At 36.9% G+C, this 19392-nt stretch overlaps 1 protein-coding gene across 9 annotated transcripts in view; it reads right to left on the bottom strand.

Annotated features, from left to right (window-relative positions):
* Positions 1-19392, bottom strand: part of TTN (titin) — a 299036-nt gene that overhangs the window by 94840 nt on the left and 184804 nt on the right. For all 9 annotated transcript variants that reach the window (XM_088135751.1, XM_088135752.1, XM_088135753.1 and 6 more), the window contains 28 exons: positions 19007-19105; positions 18466-18552; positions 17884-17931; positions 17670-17750; positions 16525-16578; positions 15787-16182; positions 14825-15100; positions 13831-14106; positions 13570-13709; positions 13150-13276; positions 12804-13067; positions 12418-12684; positions 12015-12278; positions 11753-11892; positions 11497-11623; positions 11071-11337; positions 10704-10970; positions 9188-9454; positions 8857-8996; positions 8153-8279; positions 7269-7411; positions 4857-4980; positions 4104-4370; positions 2922-3019; positions 1777-1945; positions 1432-1698; positions 403-669; positions 36-314 (listed from right to left, as the gene is read on the bottom strand). In XM_088135751.1, the coding sequence (XP_087991877.1) occupies positions 36-314; positions 403-669; positions 1432-1698; positions 1777-1945; positions 2922-3019; positions 4104-4370; positions 4857-4980; positions 7269-7411; positions 8153-8279; positions 8857-8996; positions 9188-9454; positions 10704-10970; positions 11071-11337; positions 11497-11623; positions 11753-11892; positions 12015-12278; positions 12418-12684; positions 12804-13067; positions 13150-13276; positions 13570-13709; positions 13831-14106; positions 14825-15100; positions 15787-16182; positions 16525-16578; positions 17670-17750; positions 17884-17931; positions 18466-18552; positions 19007-19105 (5328 nt within the window). The remainder of the gene's footprint in view (positions 1-35; positions 315-402; positions 670-1431; positions 1699-1776; positions 1946-2921; positions 3020-4103; positions 4371-4856; positions 4981-7268; positions 7412-8152; positions 8280-8856; positions 8997-9187; positions 9455-10703; positions 10971-11070; positions 11338-11496; positions 11624-11752; positions 11893-12014; positions 12279-12417; positions 12685-12803; positions 13068-13149; positions 13277-13569; positions 13710-13830; positions 14107-14824; positions 15101-15786; positions 16183-16524; positions 16579-17669; positions 17751-17883; positions 17932-18465; positions 18553-19006; positions 19106-19392) is intronic.

The raw sequence follows: 19392 nt of genomic DNA, 5'->3' as shown, positions 1-19392 counted from the left end.
ATATCCTGGGTCATTTACTGGTACAGAGCACTTACCAAGTACAGTTAAATTAGCAGATGTCTTGACGTGTTCTCCTCGCTGATTTGTTAGCGTTACTGTGTAAACTGCCTGGTCATTCAGATGAGCATCTCTGATTCTTAGAGTATACACCAAATCCTTATGGACCATGATGTATTTTACACTATCAAATATTGGTTCATTATTTTTGTACCATTTAGCTTTGGCACCTTCTGTATTAACTTCACAGTTGAAGACAAGCTCTTCTCCTTCTTTAACTTTTTGGTCTTTCAGTGGAACAACAATCCTGAGTTTTTCTGTAAATTGAGTAAGTGTATAATTTGTAAGCTGCATACTGGACCAAACAATAACAGTGTGCATACAAATATAGAGACAAAAACTTACCAATCACTTTCAAGTTTGCTTTTGCTTTGACATCTCCAAGCATGACAGTATAACGGCCCTCATCATTCAAGATGGATTCTTTAATGACCAAGACTCTCTTTTTGCCATCAGAATATATATCGTATCTGTCACCTGCTTCAAGAACAGTATCGCCTCTGAGCCATTGCACATCAACACCATCTTTAGACACCGAGCAGGAAAATTCTGCCTTTTCTCCTTCAATAACTTCAAGGTTTTGAGGTTTAGTTATAAACTCTGCTGCAAGCTCTGTAAAAGATATTATGCATTATGATTTAACTGTTAGTAGAAAGAAGATAGGCTGCTCAATTTAACTGAAAGGTAGTTGTTTCACTCAGCAAAAGATGACTCATACTAGGAGTTCCCAACCTTTTGAGGCTGATGGCCACATTTGGAAATGTGAAATCATGTTGATGGTATCTACTCTTGGAAAATGATTGTCGGCTTTCTAATCTGATATAAAGCACCAATTTACCAGCAGGATTCATTCTATTATCTAAGCTTATTTTTTTCTTGGCAGGTCACATTCCCCCACACCTCAAAGAAATACTGGATAGACACAGCCACCAGTCTTTTTTTAAAAAAATTATTACTATTTTGTAAGAAAGCTTATGGTGCCCAGAGAACTTTTTGGAATTAAAAATGATGCTAAAGTTGCCATTTCTTTTGCAGAATGCCAACTTTCCATTTTTAAATTAGATAGATAGATAGATAGATAGATAGATAGATAGATAGATAGATAGATAGACAGACAGACAGACAGACAGACAGATAGATAGATAGATATAGGTCAGGTGGGGCAGGAAGCCTGTTGAGCAGTAAGAATTATCTGCAGGTACATTGGTGCTCCTGGGTGTCATACTGGGGTCTGTGGCCTAACACAACCAGAGATTTTTTGGAATAGACTTTAAACTCTTTATGCTTAAGCAGGAAATGGGCCCAGTATTTCACTGCCTATTTAACTGCCCACCCACCATCTGTTTCTGAAAGATATCAAAGCAAGTATCTCACCATTAACTTTGAGTTTGCCTGTTGTCTGAGCACTTGGAAGCTTGCAACTGTAGGCTCCTGCATCGTCCAGGCGAGCATTGTGAATGATCAAAATTCTCTTTCGGCCATCAGCTTTTTGTTCAACTCTACCACCCTCAGGCAGCTCCTGGTCACCTTTGAACCATGTTACTTCTGCACCAGGTTTGGAGACTTCACAAATAAATTTGATGGTATCTGTTTCATTAACTTCCACATTGGGCAGGTTTTTAGTAAAGACAGCTTCCTCCTCTGTATAAAGGAATCATAGTTTTATATCACAACAACTGCAATTTACATTAAATAAACACAAAAGGGATTCCACTTTACCTATCACTGTAAGCATGCCAGAGGTTCTGGCTGCTTTTGCTTCACAAGCATATTCTGCTTCATCGTCAAGTAAACATTTGTTGATGACAAGTATTCTCTCGGCACCTTTTGCAATGATGTCATACTTCTTGCCTTTTTTGATTTCGGTTCCATCCCTAAACCACCGTGCCTGTATTAACATTATTGACAAAACAATAGACAAAAATGGGTATTAGAATTTCAGCTTTCAAAATATTACTGAAGAATTGAAATCTCTATTTAATGATTATATTGGAATTGACGTACTTTGATTTGATATATTGGAGTGATACATCTAAACGATAGTTTAAACCAGACTACCCCATCTTACTTTCTGGGTCTGGTGATCTAGCTAGGGTAACCTTTCTGTGTCAAGAGGCTATTGTGTGCCTTTATATGAACTGCTAATATGAAAGGGTGTGTGGCCAAAATTTCAACTCCCGAATGAACAAGTGGAAGACTGCATCCATGGAGTTCTATTTCTAAAAAACCTGGCAATATTGTCAATCAAGAAGTGTCTAGAGGAAAATGCTCACAAAAGCAGCTGATTGAGAATCTTGTGTCCATTTTGACAGGATGGCATGTGCACGGCTTTAGCTATTGTGTGCGCGTAGATTGCCATTATTGGGATCACTAGCTTGGACACAGAGAAGCCTATAAAGTATATACAAATGCAAAGAAGGATGAGGGCAATTTTGCCATCAAATGACAGCCCATTATATGTATCTGATGTTCTCTGCATGATGTAAAATTTCCACCAGGACAACTGCATAAATCTTTTATTCTCTAACTGAATCCAGCATATAGACAGAATATATTTTTATACATATTTCATTTGCATATTTTTAAATGGTACCTATTATTGGTCTAAAATATCTTTGTTATTAGGGACGAGAATAATAAACAGGAAGGAAGCAATAATAGGAATGTGGTAGCCAACGACTGCCTATGGACAAAGCCTAGCGAACATCTTTTGGTTTATGCAAGCATTTAACACAAGCACAATGGCTAGAATCTAACTCTTTGATGGAAACAGGAAGAATTCTGATAAGTGAAACATAGGTTTTGTGATTCTAAATAAAATTTATTGAAAAGTTCAGGTATTAGATTTGCTAAATATCACAGACCTTAACAGATGGTCGGGAAATTTCACATTCAAACCGAGCCACTTCCTTTTCCTTAACTTCAAGATCAGTAAGAGGTTTAATAAACTCAACACGAAGGGCTAGAAGAGAAAATGCGTATTTCAATTAAGAACAGATCTATATGAAAATGAAAGTTTATAGCTAAGGCTGTTGCTATGTTTTGACATTTATAGATGAAAAACCAAATAAAATGAAAGTAGAGGAGGACATTTCAGATGTAGGATAAATTCCCCATGCACTTAGATAGATGATTGCATTTCATCAGATTATCAGGTTTGCACAGTCACACGAAGAGTCTACTGGAGTGGGCAGCCATAACACATTTTTATTATTATTATTAATAATAATAACATAATTATTATTATTTTAAAATAATTATTTATTATTAATAAAAATATAATAATGATTAATAATAATAATAATAATAATAATAATAATAATAATAATAATATGACATCTCCACTTTTGGGGGTATTGTACAATTAAGCCTTTGAATTAAAATGCTGGAGAAAATTGCAGTGAATACTTGGCCTGCAAGAAGAACAAAACATTCAGTACTAGATGGTTCTGAGCCTACTAGCCTTTAGGAAGGCCCTGAAGACATGGCTCTGCTATTGTGCTTGGGAGTCCAGCAATGGTGGGGAACGTTTACAATGGCTGTGCTGAGTTTGACACAATGATGGATTTTGCCACTGATCATGGTTATTTTTGTTTTAATGTGGTTATTGATGGTTTTGTATGTTTGTACATCTGTTTTTAATGTGTTTTTATTGGGTGGTTGTTTTAAATTGTTTAAACTGTTGTGAGCCGCCCAGAGTCACTTAGGTGAGATGGGCGGCCATACAAATTGAATAAGTCAAATAAATAAACAAAATGAGACCGTTCACTGGAAACACTACAATGAAACTAAAGCTTCCATATTTGGGGCACATAATATGGAAGCAAGAACTTTTGGAGAAGACCTTGATGCTTGGGAAAATCGAAGGCTACAGAAAAAGAGGCAGCAGAAGACAAGACAAGGTTAGCACCAGGTTGCAAGAACCCAAAGAAAAAATGGCTGACAGTCCTGGAGAACTACTGTTCATTGGATCATGAAGAATCAGAAGTGAATGAACAACACAGCGAAGCATCTAGTTTTTTTGAGGAGATTACAAGCAGACTTACGTTCAACGTTCAAGAAACAAGAAGTTTTGAAATCTTTAGCATCACAGGTGTATGTTTTAGCATCATCCAGCGTGCAGTCACGAATGACAAGTTTTCTGACTCTGCCATCAGCGATGATATCATATTTCTTTGTTTTGTGGATTTCCTGACCATTCTTGAACCATTTCACAGGCGCACTTTCTTTGGATATTTCACACTCCAATTCTGCAGTGGCTTCCTCCTCCACAGTTTGGTCCTCAAGGGGTTTAGTAAACTCCACAGGTGGTTCTGAGAAACAAAATAAACCCAATATTTAGGTCTTGTATATTTGACTTAGAGAGAGCCAGTTTGGTGTAGTGGTTAAGGTACTGGGCTAGAAACCGGAAGACCCTGAGTTCTAGTCCCGCCTTAGGCATGAAGCCAGCTGGGTGACCTTAGGTCAGTCACTCTCTCTCAGCCCTGGGAAGGAGGCAATGGCAAGCCACTCCCAAAATCTTGCCAAGAAAACTGCAGGGACTTGTTCAGGCAGTCGCCAGGAGTCAAAGGCACATAAACAAACAAACAAACAAAATATATATATAAAAAATAAAATTGACTTGAGAGAACAACATGTTAGCTATTACTCTTGCCTTCTTTTAAAGACTGAAATATGGCCACCATTCCAGTCTGCATTTTAGGTTATGAAATAATTATTCAACCAGACACTTTGCCTTATCCAGGTCAGCATCACCAAGCATCCTATTAAAGGATAAATTGCACTTCTACAAAGCTTACCTTTTACAAAAAGGTTTGCTTTAGTTTTGAAGTCCTTTGCAGTCAGTGCGACTTCTCCAGCATCTGTTAGCTTCACATCCCTGAGAACAAGAGTATGAACTCTTCCATCAGCACGGGGCACAACCTAAAAGAAAAGAAAAGACTGCATTACAATCTTAGCTCAAATATTTAACACGTAACTTCAATAAATACATATTTAACATCTCTGAACTGGGGGTTCACAACTTTTCCCAACTCAAGGCAGCACCAACTCTTGCCTGGCACTTCAAGAGCTGAATTCCAGAAGTGGTTAAGGCTAGGACCCAGATTCATTGGGAATGTTTTATTTTATACATTTTAATCATCTCTATATTGATATCTGTACTGATACACACACACACGTAAATATAACTATGTGTATGTTGAATTGTTTGCTTCCCCCAACATATACAGTACTGTATATGCACTGATTTCACCTCTCTACATTTACCTCTGTAACAACTTTTTTTATTTGGCTGTAATTTATTTAGTCATCAGTAGATGGCAGATACAGTAGTGTATAGTTCAGCACTGAAGGAAAAAAAAATTCTTCCCAAGTGAGGAAAAAAAATGAAAAACAAACAGTACAGAAGCTCCAATTCAAAGCAGCCCATGATATGCATGTACTGCAGCCTTGCTGAGTCTTCCTCTGGAGATATAATTCAGGAAAAGGGGCCACAGCAGGCGACAGCACCCACCACCTTATCTGAGCTCCCAAACCTAAGCAGAGTCACCCCTGATGAATACTTGGACGAGAGACCACCAGGAGAATCCAGGGCTGTAGACCAGGCCAAGAATTTGAAAAAAAAATCTCAGAAGAAGGCAAATCACACTCAAACTTTTGCCAATAAAACAAGATGGACATATTCATGTTGGCCCTTGTGATCAAGCTCATTTCAAAGGAGTATCTTTTTCCTGGGGAAAAGAAACTGGGTAGCCTGAATCCAGTCTCAAATCCTTCTCTCAAACAGATGCTGGTGGAACTTTGTTTTTCTACAATCCGTCACTTGGGTTCTGTATGATCAAATTCAGATGCTCAGCCAAGAGGAGAACAGAATGTACAGGATCCATATTGCACCATTGTTTGTCATATAGGTGAGATATGTGGAAAAGTTTGTTTCTGCATATGTAATGCCTATAGCTGGAGTGTGCAAGAGTGCACTTAAATTCTACAAATGTTCTTACAGCCTCTTAAACCGACATAAGTGAATAACTTAGAATTTAAAAAAAACTTGCAAACTGATATTAAGAAATAATCGCATTGAATCTTTTCATTGAAAAAATAATCATATGCATCCTATTTGATTGTTGCTGCTATTATGATAATCTCTGATTTAATTCAGTTGCTGTGTTAGGGTTCTTGTGCTATGACTTTGTGGTGTTTTATTGGAATTATAGTTTGAGTTTTGTTTTAATCTGTTTTAGAGAACTTTTAAAGCAAATAACTTTAAAAGCTGCTTTATTATCTTTAAAATACTTAAGAAGCAGTAAACATTGAATTATCTAGGTAACTAATAACCTGGTAGCAGTTTAACCTAAGATATGAGAATAACCTACAGTTTTGGAGCCTGAAGATATTATGCTAAATTCTCAAGCCTGACTAGCCATCAAGCCTTCATTTTAACAAGCAGATTTAGATTTTCCTTTGTGGGTTTTCTCTGTGTAAGCCTACTATTAATAGATACTCCAATTATCTAAGCAGATGAACTAATAAAATAAGCATGAAATAAACATTTCATTTAATAGAACCTAGGCAGGCCAGTACTTACAATATATAACTTCTGCTAAAGTACTTTAAATAGTCAGTGAAATGCATTCCAGGCAGTTCACATCTCAGTGGTGCTAACACACACTTAACAAAGAGTTAAAAATAGAAAGTGGGAAAAGCTCAGCATGTAACTCTGCCTAGAATGATATCTCTGGAAGTGTTGCTAAAATGCCTGAAATGGAATTTCCCAAACTCCTTCATCCCTTGTAAGCAACAACGAACGCCAGGTCTGGATTCCGTGGACATGAAGTATAAGGAAAGCCACACAAATAACCACCAGGATATTTGTTGCCCCTTGACATCAGCGGTGATAACATTTCCCCAGATTCACTGACATCAGTGATCTCCCTGTGCATCAACTTTTTTGAGAATCGCTTTTCAATTGATATTTTAGAATGGCCCTTTGCAAGGCAATCTGATACACATCTAGCCAGAAGAATGCCCCGACTGTTAACTGGGAATTAGTCTCAGCTAGGTGTTGTCAGGCTGTAGCTTCAGTTTAGAGTTTGGAGGCTCGCCAAGTGGGGTGAGAAGATGAACAGGAAAGAAGAGGAGGGAGGTTAGAAAGTGGGAAAACAGTGGGAAAGGTGAGGACCACGGGATGAAGGAAAGATCATCTACTGTACCTTGTCACTGGGTTCCAATTTCTGTCCCTTCAGAAACCATTCCACTACAATTCCCTCATAGGAGAGTTCACACTCAAATGTTGCCGTTTCACCAGCCGTCACAGTTACATCTTTGAGTGGTCTCAGCAGGCCAATGATACGGGCTTGAAGAAAAGAAGAAATCATCTTCAAACTGATCGCTTCCACCCTTTATTAACTGCCATAGAGCCTCTTCCCAAGACAGAGAGGGAATCTAATCAAACTGAACTGTTTAAATTAACTAGATCAGAGGAAGGGCTGATCGCTGGCGATTCCCTACTCACAGAGCTGGTGTCTTTTCAATGAAAAGATCGGCTAGAAAGTTGCTTTGCATCTGTGTCCCTGCCAAGCCCCACATGCCTCTTGCTAGATAAGAGTGAGCCATCCAAAATAGCAACACTTTCTATTGGCTAGAGAGGAAAGTGGTCTTCAACTATGCAGATGGTTAATCAATCTACTAGCACTTTCTACAAATTGCTGGGTTATTTCTCCAATCTTAAAACCCAAAGTCAAATTCTTAAGAAGATAGCTATGAGCAAATAATTCATTTGTATCCATTTATATTGCATAGTAACTGATTGAGGAAGGCCTAATTAACCCAATTAATGGTTGGGTTAAAAGTTTATATGACACAAAAGAAAACTCAAACTGAATTGGAAGTATTAGTTTGAATTAGCTAACTGAATATTGTTATAATAGTGATAAGACCCTGGACTACATCAATATGCCAGAATATCTGAATCATTCCCGGTGACCCCTCCTCTCCACCCTTATCTGATTGATTCCCATTCAGATCCATAGGACTAACAACAGACACTGCAAAACCAATATGTTCCCTTTTCTAAATAGATTTGTAAGGCCCTTACGTTTCACTCGAAGATGAGCACTTGATTTGACGTTGGCCGCTTGGAAGTCTACACCACCAGCTTGGTCCAAGCGTACATTGTAGAGTACAACACAGTGCCTTTTCCCTTCTTCCTTAATATCACACTCCTTCCAAAGAAAATGCAAAATTTGTAACTACTTGTTTTAATAGTGGCAGTTCCCAAAGTATTTTCTTATGAAGGGGTCATTTGCATTCTTTTTATCAACATTTGTATTCAAAATGGCGCTAGCATTTCATTCATTCACACACACACACACACACACACACACTTATCCTGGTTCCAGCTGTTTTGCCACTATGTTTCTTAGTTCCTTGGAGTGTGAACATTGCAATAGGAACTATTTCCAGCAGGACAAAAAGTATGCAGATGTCAATCCCACTATATTCTGTAAAATGTTTATATTAATTAAAAGAAAGAAATATGTTAAATCTTTTCCCTGCCCTCCCCTGCCCTTGAGAGAGAGAGAGACTTTTTAGATAGCCAGAATCCTACTAAAATGGGTTGAATATTGCCCTGAATGAAGGGAAAGTCAAGCAGAAGATAACCATTTTTCTGCCTGTAAACTGTTGAACACAACATGTTGAATTTTACTCAACATTTAGCCTATAATTATGTATTGCACAGAGAAATGCGATTACCCATCAGTGTGGTCTACTCTCAGAACAAACAGAAGCATTGCTTACAGGTGACTGAGCCAAGGATTGTCCTTTCAGTTTCCAGTTTGCATGAATATCTTCCTCGGAGATTTCAGTTTCAAAACGAGCTGTCTCCGTCTCAAATATTTCCACACTATATAGGGGACGCACAATAGATATATCACGGTCTGAAAGAAAAAAAAAAGCCCAATACTGTCAGTCATCATGATAAGATGGCTGTGTTCTGCAGCAGAAGGATTGAAAAGACAATTGCTGATTGAGTGATGGATTTAGAAGTTCTATGTCCTATTTTTCAACTGCAGGATCTTCAAGGCGCCGTATAAAAGATTATAATAATACATTACTGAGAAGAACTTGCCTTCAATGTTGAGCTTGGCAGATGTCTGGTCAGTACCGCAGTCACAGGTGTACTGACCAATATCTTTTTTCAGTGCCTTCTTGAGGATAAGCATTCTCTTTTTGCCATCAGCTTTGATAATCACGTTCTTAGATGGAGTTATTTCTTGTCCATCTTTAAACCATTTTACTGGAGCACTTGCTTTGCTAATTTCACACTGTAAAACAACCTCATCTTTTTCCACAGCAGTGTAATCTTGAAGCTTCCCAGTAAAATAAGGATCTCCCTCTGCAAGTTGAAGTAAATATGTCACATTGTAAGTATTATTAATAAGTTCAAAAGCTGTTAGAGGCTTACCAATAGGACTTTAAATGTTTTCCTTGCTTTTTAGTGGAGGTATGTTTTTGTTTTGGCTTTCCAACATATTGAGGAAACTTTCCAAAACTAAAATTAACAGCTCACTGACAACACATTCCCAGTTATTCTGGAAAAAATGGCTGATTTTGTTTTTTAGAAAATAAAACGTAGAAATATTTATCAAGGTGTTCCACAAGCTATTTCTATTTTAAAAATCTATACCCTTTCTATTTATAAGATTTAAAGGTGGTTTAATAACAAACTGAAACAAACTGTGATGGCACAATATCCAAACATTCATAAAAAGACGAAATGCTGAAATAAATGGAGTCTCTAACAAATAAAATAGCAGAACAAATTTAAAAAAAAACAGAATTAAGCAGAAACATAAAAGCTATTTTGCTCAGTAAAAATTAGTTTCCTAGCTTCATGCCTAAAGCTTATTTTCTTATTCTTATGCTTAAAAGACAGTAATAAAAAGGGGACTGTAAGAAAATGGCCTCAACAGGTAGGAATATAGGAAGCTATCTCGTCCAAACCAGTCTCTTGATTCATCTTGGTCAATATGCTCCACAATGAGTGAGACACTCTTGAGAATTTTAATAGGAAAGGTATCTGAGATTTGGTGTATATAGAACTCAAAAGAAGGGTTGTCTATGGAGTTTATAAATCACTTATATACTTCTTACAAAGACATGGCAATAAAGACAACGAACAACTAAACAGACTATGTCCTGTAGGTCTAATTAGCTAATGAAGTTGTCATATAAAATGTTTACAAATTAGAGACAGATAGCAGTTACAAATTAGAGTACAACTACACAACAAAATAACAAAACAAAAATAAAATATAGAAATAAGCAAAACATCAGAGGCAAAATACCGGAGTGCAACAATTAGGGCTATTAAATCTATAAAAACTTTCTGAAAGAGGAAACACTCTGATGACAAAAAGACAAGAGAGAGAGAAAGACAGACATCACTCTTGAAAGAACGCTCCCCAACCAAATGTAACCTCTCCAAAGGCTGGAGCAAGACCTCTTGAGAAGATCTCAAGTGCTGCCTCAAATGGGAGGTGCTTCATGCAAATTGGCAGTCTGCCTAGGGCTATATTTATATATCTGGAAGAAATTATCTCTAAAAAGATCCATTCGGTAAACCAAAGTCAGGTCACACGTACCAAGAACAGTAAGTTTAGCTTCACTTGATTTGTCCATAGCTTCCACTCTGATCTGAGATGTGTCATCAATAGTGAGATCTTTAAATATGAGTGTATGAAATTTGCCATCATCTTTCATCGAAATAACCTTGGATGTATGGAGTCGTTGGTCATTTTTATACCAGATGACAGGAATGTTGCCATGGGAAAGCTCAACAGTGAATTTTGCAGACTCACGCTCCTTTGCTGTTACATCTTTGAGTGGGGTAATGAATTTAAGACGAATGCCTAAACCATAAAAGTACCTCATTAAAATCAGATCCCAACGAATCAAACTATGTAAATATAAAAACCAAATAGAACCGCAGAATCACTGTGAGAAACAAACCTTCAATGATCAGTTTAGCACTTGTTCGTTTGTCTTCAGCCTCAAACATATATTTTGCTTCATCTTCAAAAGCCACACTCTTAATGACAAGAGCATGCCTTGTGCCTTCTGATATGATTTCAAACTTCTCATCTCCTGCGATTTCTTGGGTTCCTTTCAACCATCGGAAAGTCTTTGGTTCCCTAGAGACCTCACATTCAAATTTAGCTTCATCCTTCTCAAAGACTTTGACATCGCTGAGAGGAGTTATAATGAGGAGAGGCCGCTCTGAAATTAAATCAGGTAATGAAGAGTGTTAGAAATATTTTTTAAGCAATTATGCAGGCTACGGATTTTTATTATTCATTTAATAAATGATAATATTAATGAAGAGTGATAAGAAAGCTTTGCAAGATGGGCTTAAAGTTGATGCCTTGTGGAGCCTACCTTTCACTTTCAGATTTGCAGCACTTTTAGCATTGGCAGCCTCAAAAGACACTTCTCCTGTCATATCCAACTTGCAGTTGTAAAGAACGAGGCTGTGTTTCTTGCCATCTTCAATCATTTCACAATCCTGATTGTTATTAGGGAAAAGAAGAAATGTTGTCCTAATCACTAATTCTCTATAATTTTAAAAAGAATTCTTTTTATATAAAAATGATTATATTATTGCTTGTTCTTGCTGCTGTTGAAAGAGACTTACAGGTGAAGCTGTTAAAGTTTCTCCCTTTAACTTCCAAACTGCAGGAACATCAGGCTCAGAGATTTCAATCTCAAATCGTGCTGTTTCACCAACAAATACCTCCACACCATATAAGGGACGCTCTACATTTATCATTCGAGCTGAAAGATATATAGATATATATATTTATATGTATATATGCATATATCTTAAATTCCCTGTTTTGATCAGTAAATGTAAAAGGTTCAGAAGAGGACCTACATATAGGAGGACAAAAACTTACCCTCAACCTTAAGTTCACAATTTGTCTTGTCAGTCCCACAATTACATTCATAATGTCCTTTATCAGCATCTGACACTTTCTTAATTTTCAATATGCGGCGCTTGCCGTCAGTCCTTATGGAGATTCTCTTGGAAGCTACCAGTTCCTCACCATCTTTATACCACTTCACTGGCACATCTTTGCTAAGTTCACACTCCAAAACGACATCATCTTTTTCAATAGCAGTATAGTCTTGCAATTTCACCGTGAAATATGGATCAGCCTCTATAAGATATGGGTTGGGTATTAAGTAGTCATTTTTCTGAAGAAGTTAGTCATTACAATGAATACATAAAACTATAAACAATCAAATACATAGAGATTAAAACACACAGAGACTGTACATGACAACATCTAATATTACCTAAGACCTTTAGGTGTGCCTCAGTATGCAAGTTCTTAACTACGGCTTTGATTTCAGAGATATCGTCCAGCGTCACTTCACTTATTTCCAGTTTGTGTTTCTTCCCTTCTGCAGAAATATGAACTGACCTACTATTATGAAGTTTTTTATCATTTTTGTACCAGGTTACTGGCATATCTTCATGAGAAAGTTCAAAATCAAAGTAAGCGGTCTCTCCTTCCTTCACTGTCTGATCTTTGAGGGGAGTGATGAATTTCAGCCTAATACCTGAAAAGGAGCAAATGGTAATGAAGGTAAATGTTACATGGTTACATCCAGCAGTAGCTTTAAATGACTGATCCTTCTCTCAGGGTTTACTCCTTAATTCTTCAAAGTAATACACTTGCCTTCTACAAACAGTCTTGCTGTAGTCTTCTTCCCTTCAACTTCAGCTGTGTACTCCCCTTCATCCTCAAACTGAGAATCATTGATAACTAGAATATGCTTTGTTCCATCTACAATTATGTCAAATTTGTCCCCAATTTTGATGATGTCAGTGCCTTTGGACCACATGACATTGGCTTCTCTGCTGAGCACACACTCAAACCTTGCCTGCCGTTTCTCCGGCACGGTCACATCTTTCAAAGGCACAATGAAGTCCAGCTCAATCTCTGAGAATAAAAAAAAAATCTTCAATATACAATCTGACCAATGCTGGAATTAACACAAGAAGTGTTTTAATAAAAATAATACCTTTTACTGTTAGGATGGCTGTAGTAATTGCATTCAAAGCCTGGTAGAGAACTTCCCCAGCCTGGTCTAATTTGACTTTATGTAACGTTAAGAAGCGTTTTCCTCCTTCAGCTTTGATCTCACAAGTCTGAAAGAATTTAAATATTTATGGACAAGGGATACTGATTTTTTAAAAAAACACTCTTATAATATCCTTGTGATAACAAAGCCCATTACAGAATTATGTGGCCTTGGAATAAGGTGTATTTATTTATTATTATTTTCTACTGATAGGTCTACCTTTCCGTCTCTTGAGCTACTATTAATTGTTAACCTTAGTAAATATACTTCTTGCTGTATCACACTACGCAGCAGAACAACTACTGACCATCAACCACATAATTGTAATAAATTAATGAATTTTTAAGTACAGATCCTTACAGGAGAGGGTCGGAGGATTTCTCCTTTCAGCTTCCATTCCCCAGGGATGTCTTCTTCAGAAATCTCTGTATCAAAATTTGCTGTTTCTTTCTCATAAACAGTAACATCTTCAAGGGGTTTAAGCAGTTCAACTTCACGTTCTGTAACACATAATGCAATTAGTAAAACCTTTCCATAGTCTTGAGAGATTCAATCTTTATTCTTACTGTGTAGGATGGAACCACTAGCAAACATGTTGTACTAATATAGCAATACGCTTACCTCCTAGTGTCAGTTTTGCTGTATATCTGCGACCTTCAACTTCAACTGTATATTCTCCAACGTCATCTGGTGTGGCATTCTTAATTTTGAGGTAGATATGATGCCCGTCTTTTATAATTTCAGTTTTGTCATTAGGTTCAAGAGGAATTTCTTCATCACCTTTGTACCATTTAATATTTGGGGTATCTTTAACAATGTCACAAGAAAATGTTGCAGTGCCTTTTGGTTTCACATGTTGGTCTCGGATGGGCTTCACTAGCCAGTCCTTTATCATTTCTGCACAACAGTACACATAATAAAAGTGTTTCTCTCTTAGTATTTATTCGTATTTTAAAAACTATTTCAATTTTATTTCAATTTTATCTCTTAGTTACTGTTCACTGAACATAAAGATTAATGATAGTCACTTGTCTTCTGCTTTTCATATTTTCTTAAGTATTTCAAAAGATTTTTCTCTCTTGTTTCACCTCACACTTCCTGCTTCCTCCTTCATTTGGGCTTCTTGCTATACAATGTAGTCATACATATACCAGAAGGGAGAGGGAGAGCCACTGCGTTCAAGAGGACTTATTCAAGGATTTCAAAAATTAGGTTGCAGTCCCATTTGAACTTAATGGAGCTGCTTCTCATTAGAAATGCAAATTATGGCATTGTTAATCTCTTCTTTTCATATATCTAGTTGTCTAGGTTTTTCAGTTTTTTCTTTTATCATCTAACTGGGCATTGTGCAAGGTAATTATTTAGTATCAGATTCATTTGTTTTTGACAAAACTATTTATCAGAGATCTGTGTCCTTGAAGGCCTACTTGTGCTTACTTCTAGTTCTAGTGTTTGACCCCACTACACGTTTTCACGCTTAAGAGGGAAAAGAGTGTCAGGCCTGATATCACTGATTAGAAAAACAAGCTACACTTCTTTATCTCCTCCTACTAACTCAATATTTCTTTTTCAAAAAAATATCAAGTGTTTATTCTTAAAATAAACTTTAACTTACCAACAACTTTAACAGTTGTTTTACAACTGAGTTCAGTATTTGCAACAGTTACAGTGTACTCTCCACCATCATTGTCAGTAGCATCCATGATTGTAATGGCCCTCTGTAAGCCAATAATGCCCACAGCAAGTTTCCCAGGTATGTCCAGGATAATTTTCCCATCTTTTCTCCATACAACATCTCTCTCTTTGTTTAGCTCACAACTTAAATAAAAGGGTTGCCCTTTGATGACAGTAACTTCCTCCTCCAAGGGCGTCACAAAGCGCACTGGCAGTTCTGATGAAGGGGAAAAAGCAGGTTGTTATTTGCATAAATTCTTATTTGCATAATGTATAACATAGGCATTTAATCAGATGCATTTGTATTCAGAACTCCTTATGTTCTCATATGGTTTTGAGTATGCACCTGCAGAGATCCTATTAGTTTCAATGGAGATATCTGATTTACATGTATAAAGGTACAGTATACTATTCAAGGACAAATATGTACCCCCATCAGAACACCTAAAATGAATAGCTGGGTTGGGCCATACATGCACAGTTAAGTTAACCTGAGCATACAGAGCTGACATACTCATATTCTCCTGTTTCCTATGATGTCTCTCCTGTTATTTGAATTATTAATTATTGTTTGACAGGAATAGAAATAGAAACAACATGCTGCTTTAGGGGTTCAATAGAATGCTTCATATTTATGACCCTCTCCCAACACTAAGGTCTGCAGGACCTTTGCTCCCGCGCTGTGTTGATTCCCAACCTCACCACTTTTGTAAGAGCATTTAAGCCACAACTTTTAAACTTGGTTTTAAATGTTAATGATAATAATATTGGTGGTTTTCATTCTCATTATATTTCCATTTCTGTATTTTATTTGATATTGTTGGCTGTCTTGAGCATTCAACAAATGAAAAGGGTATTATTAAGGGTATATTAATAAGGGTACTAGATGGCACCAGGAAGTACCTTCAACAACGAGTTTAGCAGTTGATGTTGTTTCTTTGTTTCCCAGCTTCAGGACACAAGTGTACTCCCCAGCATCTGCAAGCTGAACATCAAGAATATGGAGCTTCCGGTCTTTGCCATCAGACAGGAACCTGTACTTAGGGCTTTCCCGGATGTTGCTGCCATCCTTCATCCAAGAGGTGACAGCAGTGGATGGAGAGATGAGGCATTCAAAGGTGGCAGAAGAGCCAATGAACTCTGCTTCTGTCAGCACAATATCTTTAATCTTTGTCACAAACTTGAGTGGAACAGCCTTCAGTTGGTATGTGAAGGGAGGCTCTTCAGGTGGCTTGTCTCCGCCACTTCCTGGCCTTAATTTCCTCCTTTCTGCATCAAGGGGTGAAGGTGTCTTTTTGGCTGCAAGTCAGAGAAGAAAAGGTATAGAACTTATAGTCTATTGACATGAATTCTGTTCTCATGCATATATACAGCTGAAGCTAGGTACTAAGTTGTCAGGTGTGATAAAAGTCAGCAGGAGTGCAGGTAGAAATAACGTATCTAGACACAGAAGAAAACATTTTGTTTGTTAAATCAATAAGTGAGAAAAGAAACATTTGCAGTTAATTTTTTGTTAAATTAATAAGTGAGAAAAGGGCCATTTAAATTGTGTTCAACACATGGGATACTTGTAACTAGACTCAAGACTTATGTTTAAACATGCAAGAACAAGTTTTGAATTTTATGATATCCCTTTCTTACCTTTAATAGGACTTCTACCCTTGGCAGCTTCCTCCTTTGGTGTAATTTTGGGCTCTGGCATAAAATACCAAAAGTAGGATTAGAAATGAAGTAATATTTAAAATATATCTAGGATTTTTTAAATCAAGTAGTGGTTACTCTGTGCATGCCTTTACAAACTGGTTATTTTTATTATTTGTTTGAAATAAACTATTTGGATGTTTCTCATAAATCCTGAGAAAATAGTTTTGGGTACCTTGGCTTTAATCCAGGGAAAAACATAATAGTTACTGTTTGCCATTTCCAGACTAAATTTTCATTTCACAGTTCTTTTTGCCCATCTATTGTAATTCTTTAATGCAGCTTAGGAGGAGGTGGTTTCTGTTTCAGCCAAATTATATCTGGGCTGGAACACCATGCGTACTTTCCTGGCTCTAAGTCCCAGGGAGTATCAAAAGCAGGCATGCAAAGGGTTGTGTTGTTTATTGTTTACTTGTAAAAAAAAAAAAGAAAAGCTGATCAGGTGATGCTATTCAATTATGCATGAACGGAGAAAAATAAAAATGAATGCTACTTGACATTAATTTGGGCCCAAGTGCACTTTCCCTGGGAATGAATGAAAATAGATAGAGGAGAGAGAGAGAAAAAGAGAGAGGGAGAGGGAGAGAGAGAGAGGGAGAGAGAGAGAGAGAGATCTATATGCCTGACTATTCAAACACTATTGAACTACGTACATGAATATGGGCCTGGGATCTCAATTGTCTAACTATTCTTTGTGTCCTGCCACAATATCTACTGCCACTTCAGAAGATACACCTGCAATAAAGTTCTTGAGAAGTAAGGTCGCAAAGGAGGCCCCACTTATCTCCTAGATTTCCCTGTATAATTACTTTCACCTTCCTCCTTCTAGAGGAGAACATAGCCTAGCAGCTCACTATTCACAAGTACACTTGTTTTGTCCTAACTCCACAACATATAGTTTATAGTTACCGGGTATTATTGCTGTTGTGAGCCACCCAGAGATGGCTGGCCATACAAATCTTTTAAATAAATAAATAAAATAAATAAAGCATATGCACAATAATTTGTGTTATTACGCATGCAAGTAACTTTGGGTAGAGCAGTAATGCAAATGAATGAATGCATTAGACAGCCAGAATTCATACCAGCTTTCTTCCCAACCACTGGAGTTGTCACAGGAGCAACTTCAGGTGCTGGTTCTGCAACTGGCTTAGGAGATTTTAGAGCTGTGGAAAGAATTAAGCAGCATTTTGAAAAAGAAAATGCCAAAAATGAAATGAAAATTTCAATCCTCAGTACACGTATACATATTATAGTAACGCTTTGATTACTAAAGAAAAATCAGTGAACGACTCTTACCTACAGCAGGCTTTGGTTCAGGAATCGTTGCTGGTTTAGGTTCTGCAACTTTAAACACAAAAATAATGAATTGATTAATGAACCACTGAGATAGAATACTGAAAATCAACCAGAATAAAACTGGTCGGAGAGAGACACAACAGCAGAAGACAATCACTCTCATTTCACTTTCATAATCTGCCCACTTGCAAACATAGCTGGTTTGAGCTATGCAGAGTCAAATAAAAGCATCATAATGGAGAAGAAGAAGAAGAAGAAGAAGAAGAAGAAGAAGAAGAAGAAGAAGAAGAAGAAGAAGAAGAAGAAGAAGAAGAAGAAGAAGAAGAAGAAGAAGAAGAGGAAGAAGAGGAAGAAGAAGAAGAAGAAGAGGAGGAGGAGGAGGAGGAGGAGGAGGAGGAGGAGGAGGAGGAGGAGGAGGAGATTGGGTATGGTAGAATGAGAGAGTAGTTAGAATAGCATAAAGATAGTAGCATTTCTGGCTGCCTGAAATGAAAGATGCCTTTATCTTGAAAACTAATGTTCAAGATCACTTCCAATTTTAGTTGGTAGCAGCAAAGAAAACAGCAATACCAGTATGGATACCTTTGGCTGGTTCAGGCACTGGCTTTTCTTTTTCTTCTTTTTTCTTGATTGGTGGAATCTCAATTTTCTTCTTTTCAATCTCTGGCACTTAAAACAAAGTTTTATTTGGTAGCTGAATATAAATATTTTGACTCCCCAATACATTATTCATCATGAAAAACACAAGTAGCTTGGCTTTTTTTTTAATATAAAAGTTTGCCAAGGCTAATAAGTATGTCAAAGTTAAGAAAAGAAAAAAAAGACAAGAGTTCACAGAATATAAATCAATCATAGCCCTTCTGTTTGATTTCTTTCAAGACTCTGAAGGAATAAATGTATAGAAGGGTGAGAAGAAATAAAGCTATTACACTACACATTATGTCCGAAACATTTTGGAAATGTTTCAGTTTGGTATTTTTTCAGATTTCATACTATAGACATAATGAATTGAAAATGTGATTCCTATATTATGGTTCATGTACTGAAAGTAGTTATGAAACTGGGGGCTTAAACTGAGTCTGTTAATGGATAACATCATAGCTATCTTCTTTTTTATTTGTACCTTCAGGCTTCTTAATTATTTCAACAGGCTTGGGTTCCACTTTAGGCTCTTTCTCTGGTTTAGCCTCTTCCTCCTCAGGCTTCTTAACAGCTTTTGTGACTTTAAAAGAGAAAGCATTTTCTTTCAAAAACATTTGGATGAGTTGCCAAACAATTTTTCTTATAAAAAAATTCTATTTAAAATATACAGGCAAATAGAAGAAATAAAAAGGGTCCAATAGTGAAACCATATGTTGAATTCTTTCATTCAAGTAACACAATTTGCATTTGGACAACGATGATCAAATTGATAAACTAATTACCAAATTAAAATTGCATGGTGTGAACATTTATCACTGATTCCCATGAAGGAATTTGTTTTGAGGGAGGATGAAATTAAATACATTT

The sequence above is a fragment of the Python bivittatus genome, unplaced genomic scaffold (assembly GCF_059951505.1).
Source record: "Python bivittatus isolate LINGU-HERP-01145 unplaced genomic scaffold, Pbiv_v1 ctg000200_np1212, whole genome shotgun sequence".
NCBI lineage: Eukaryota > Metazoa > Chordata > Lepidosauria > Squamata > Pythonidae > Python > Python bivittatus.
Note: the sequence above shows the minus strand (reverse complement) of the source record. Positions and strands in the feature narration are given on the sequence as shown.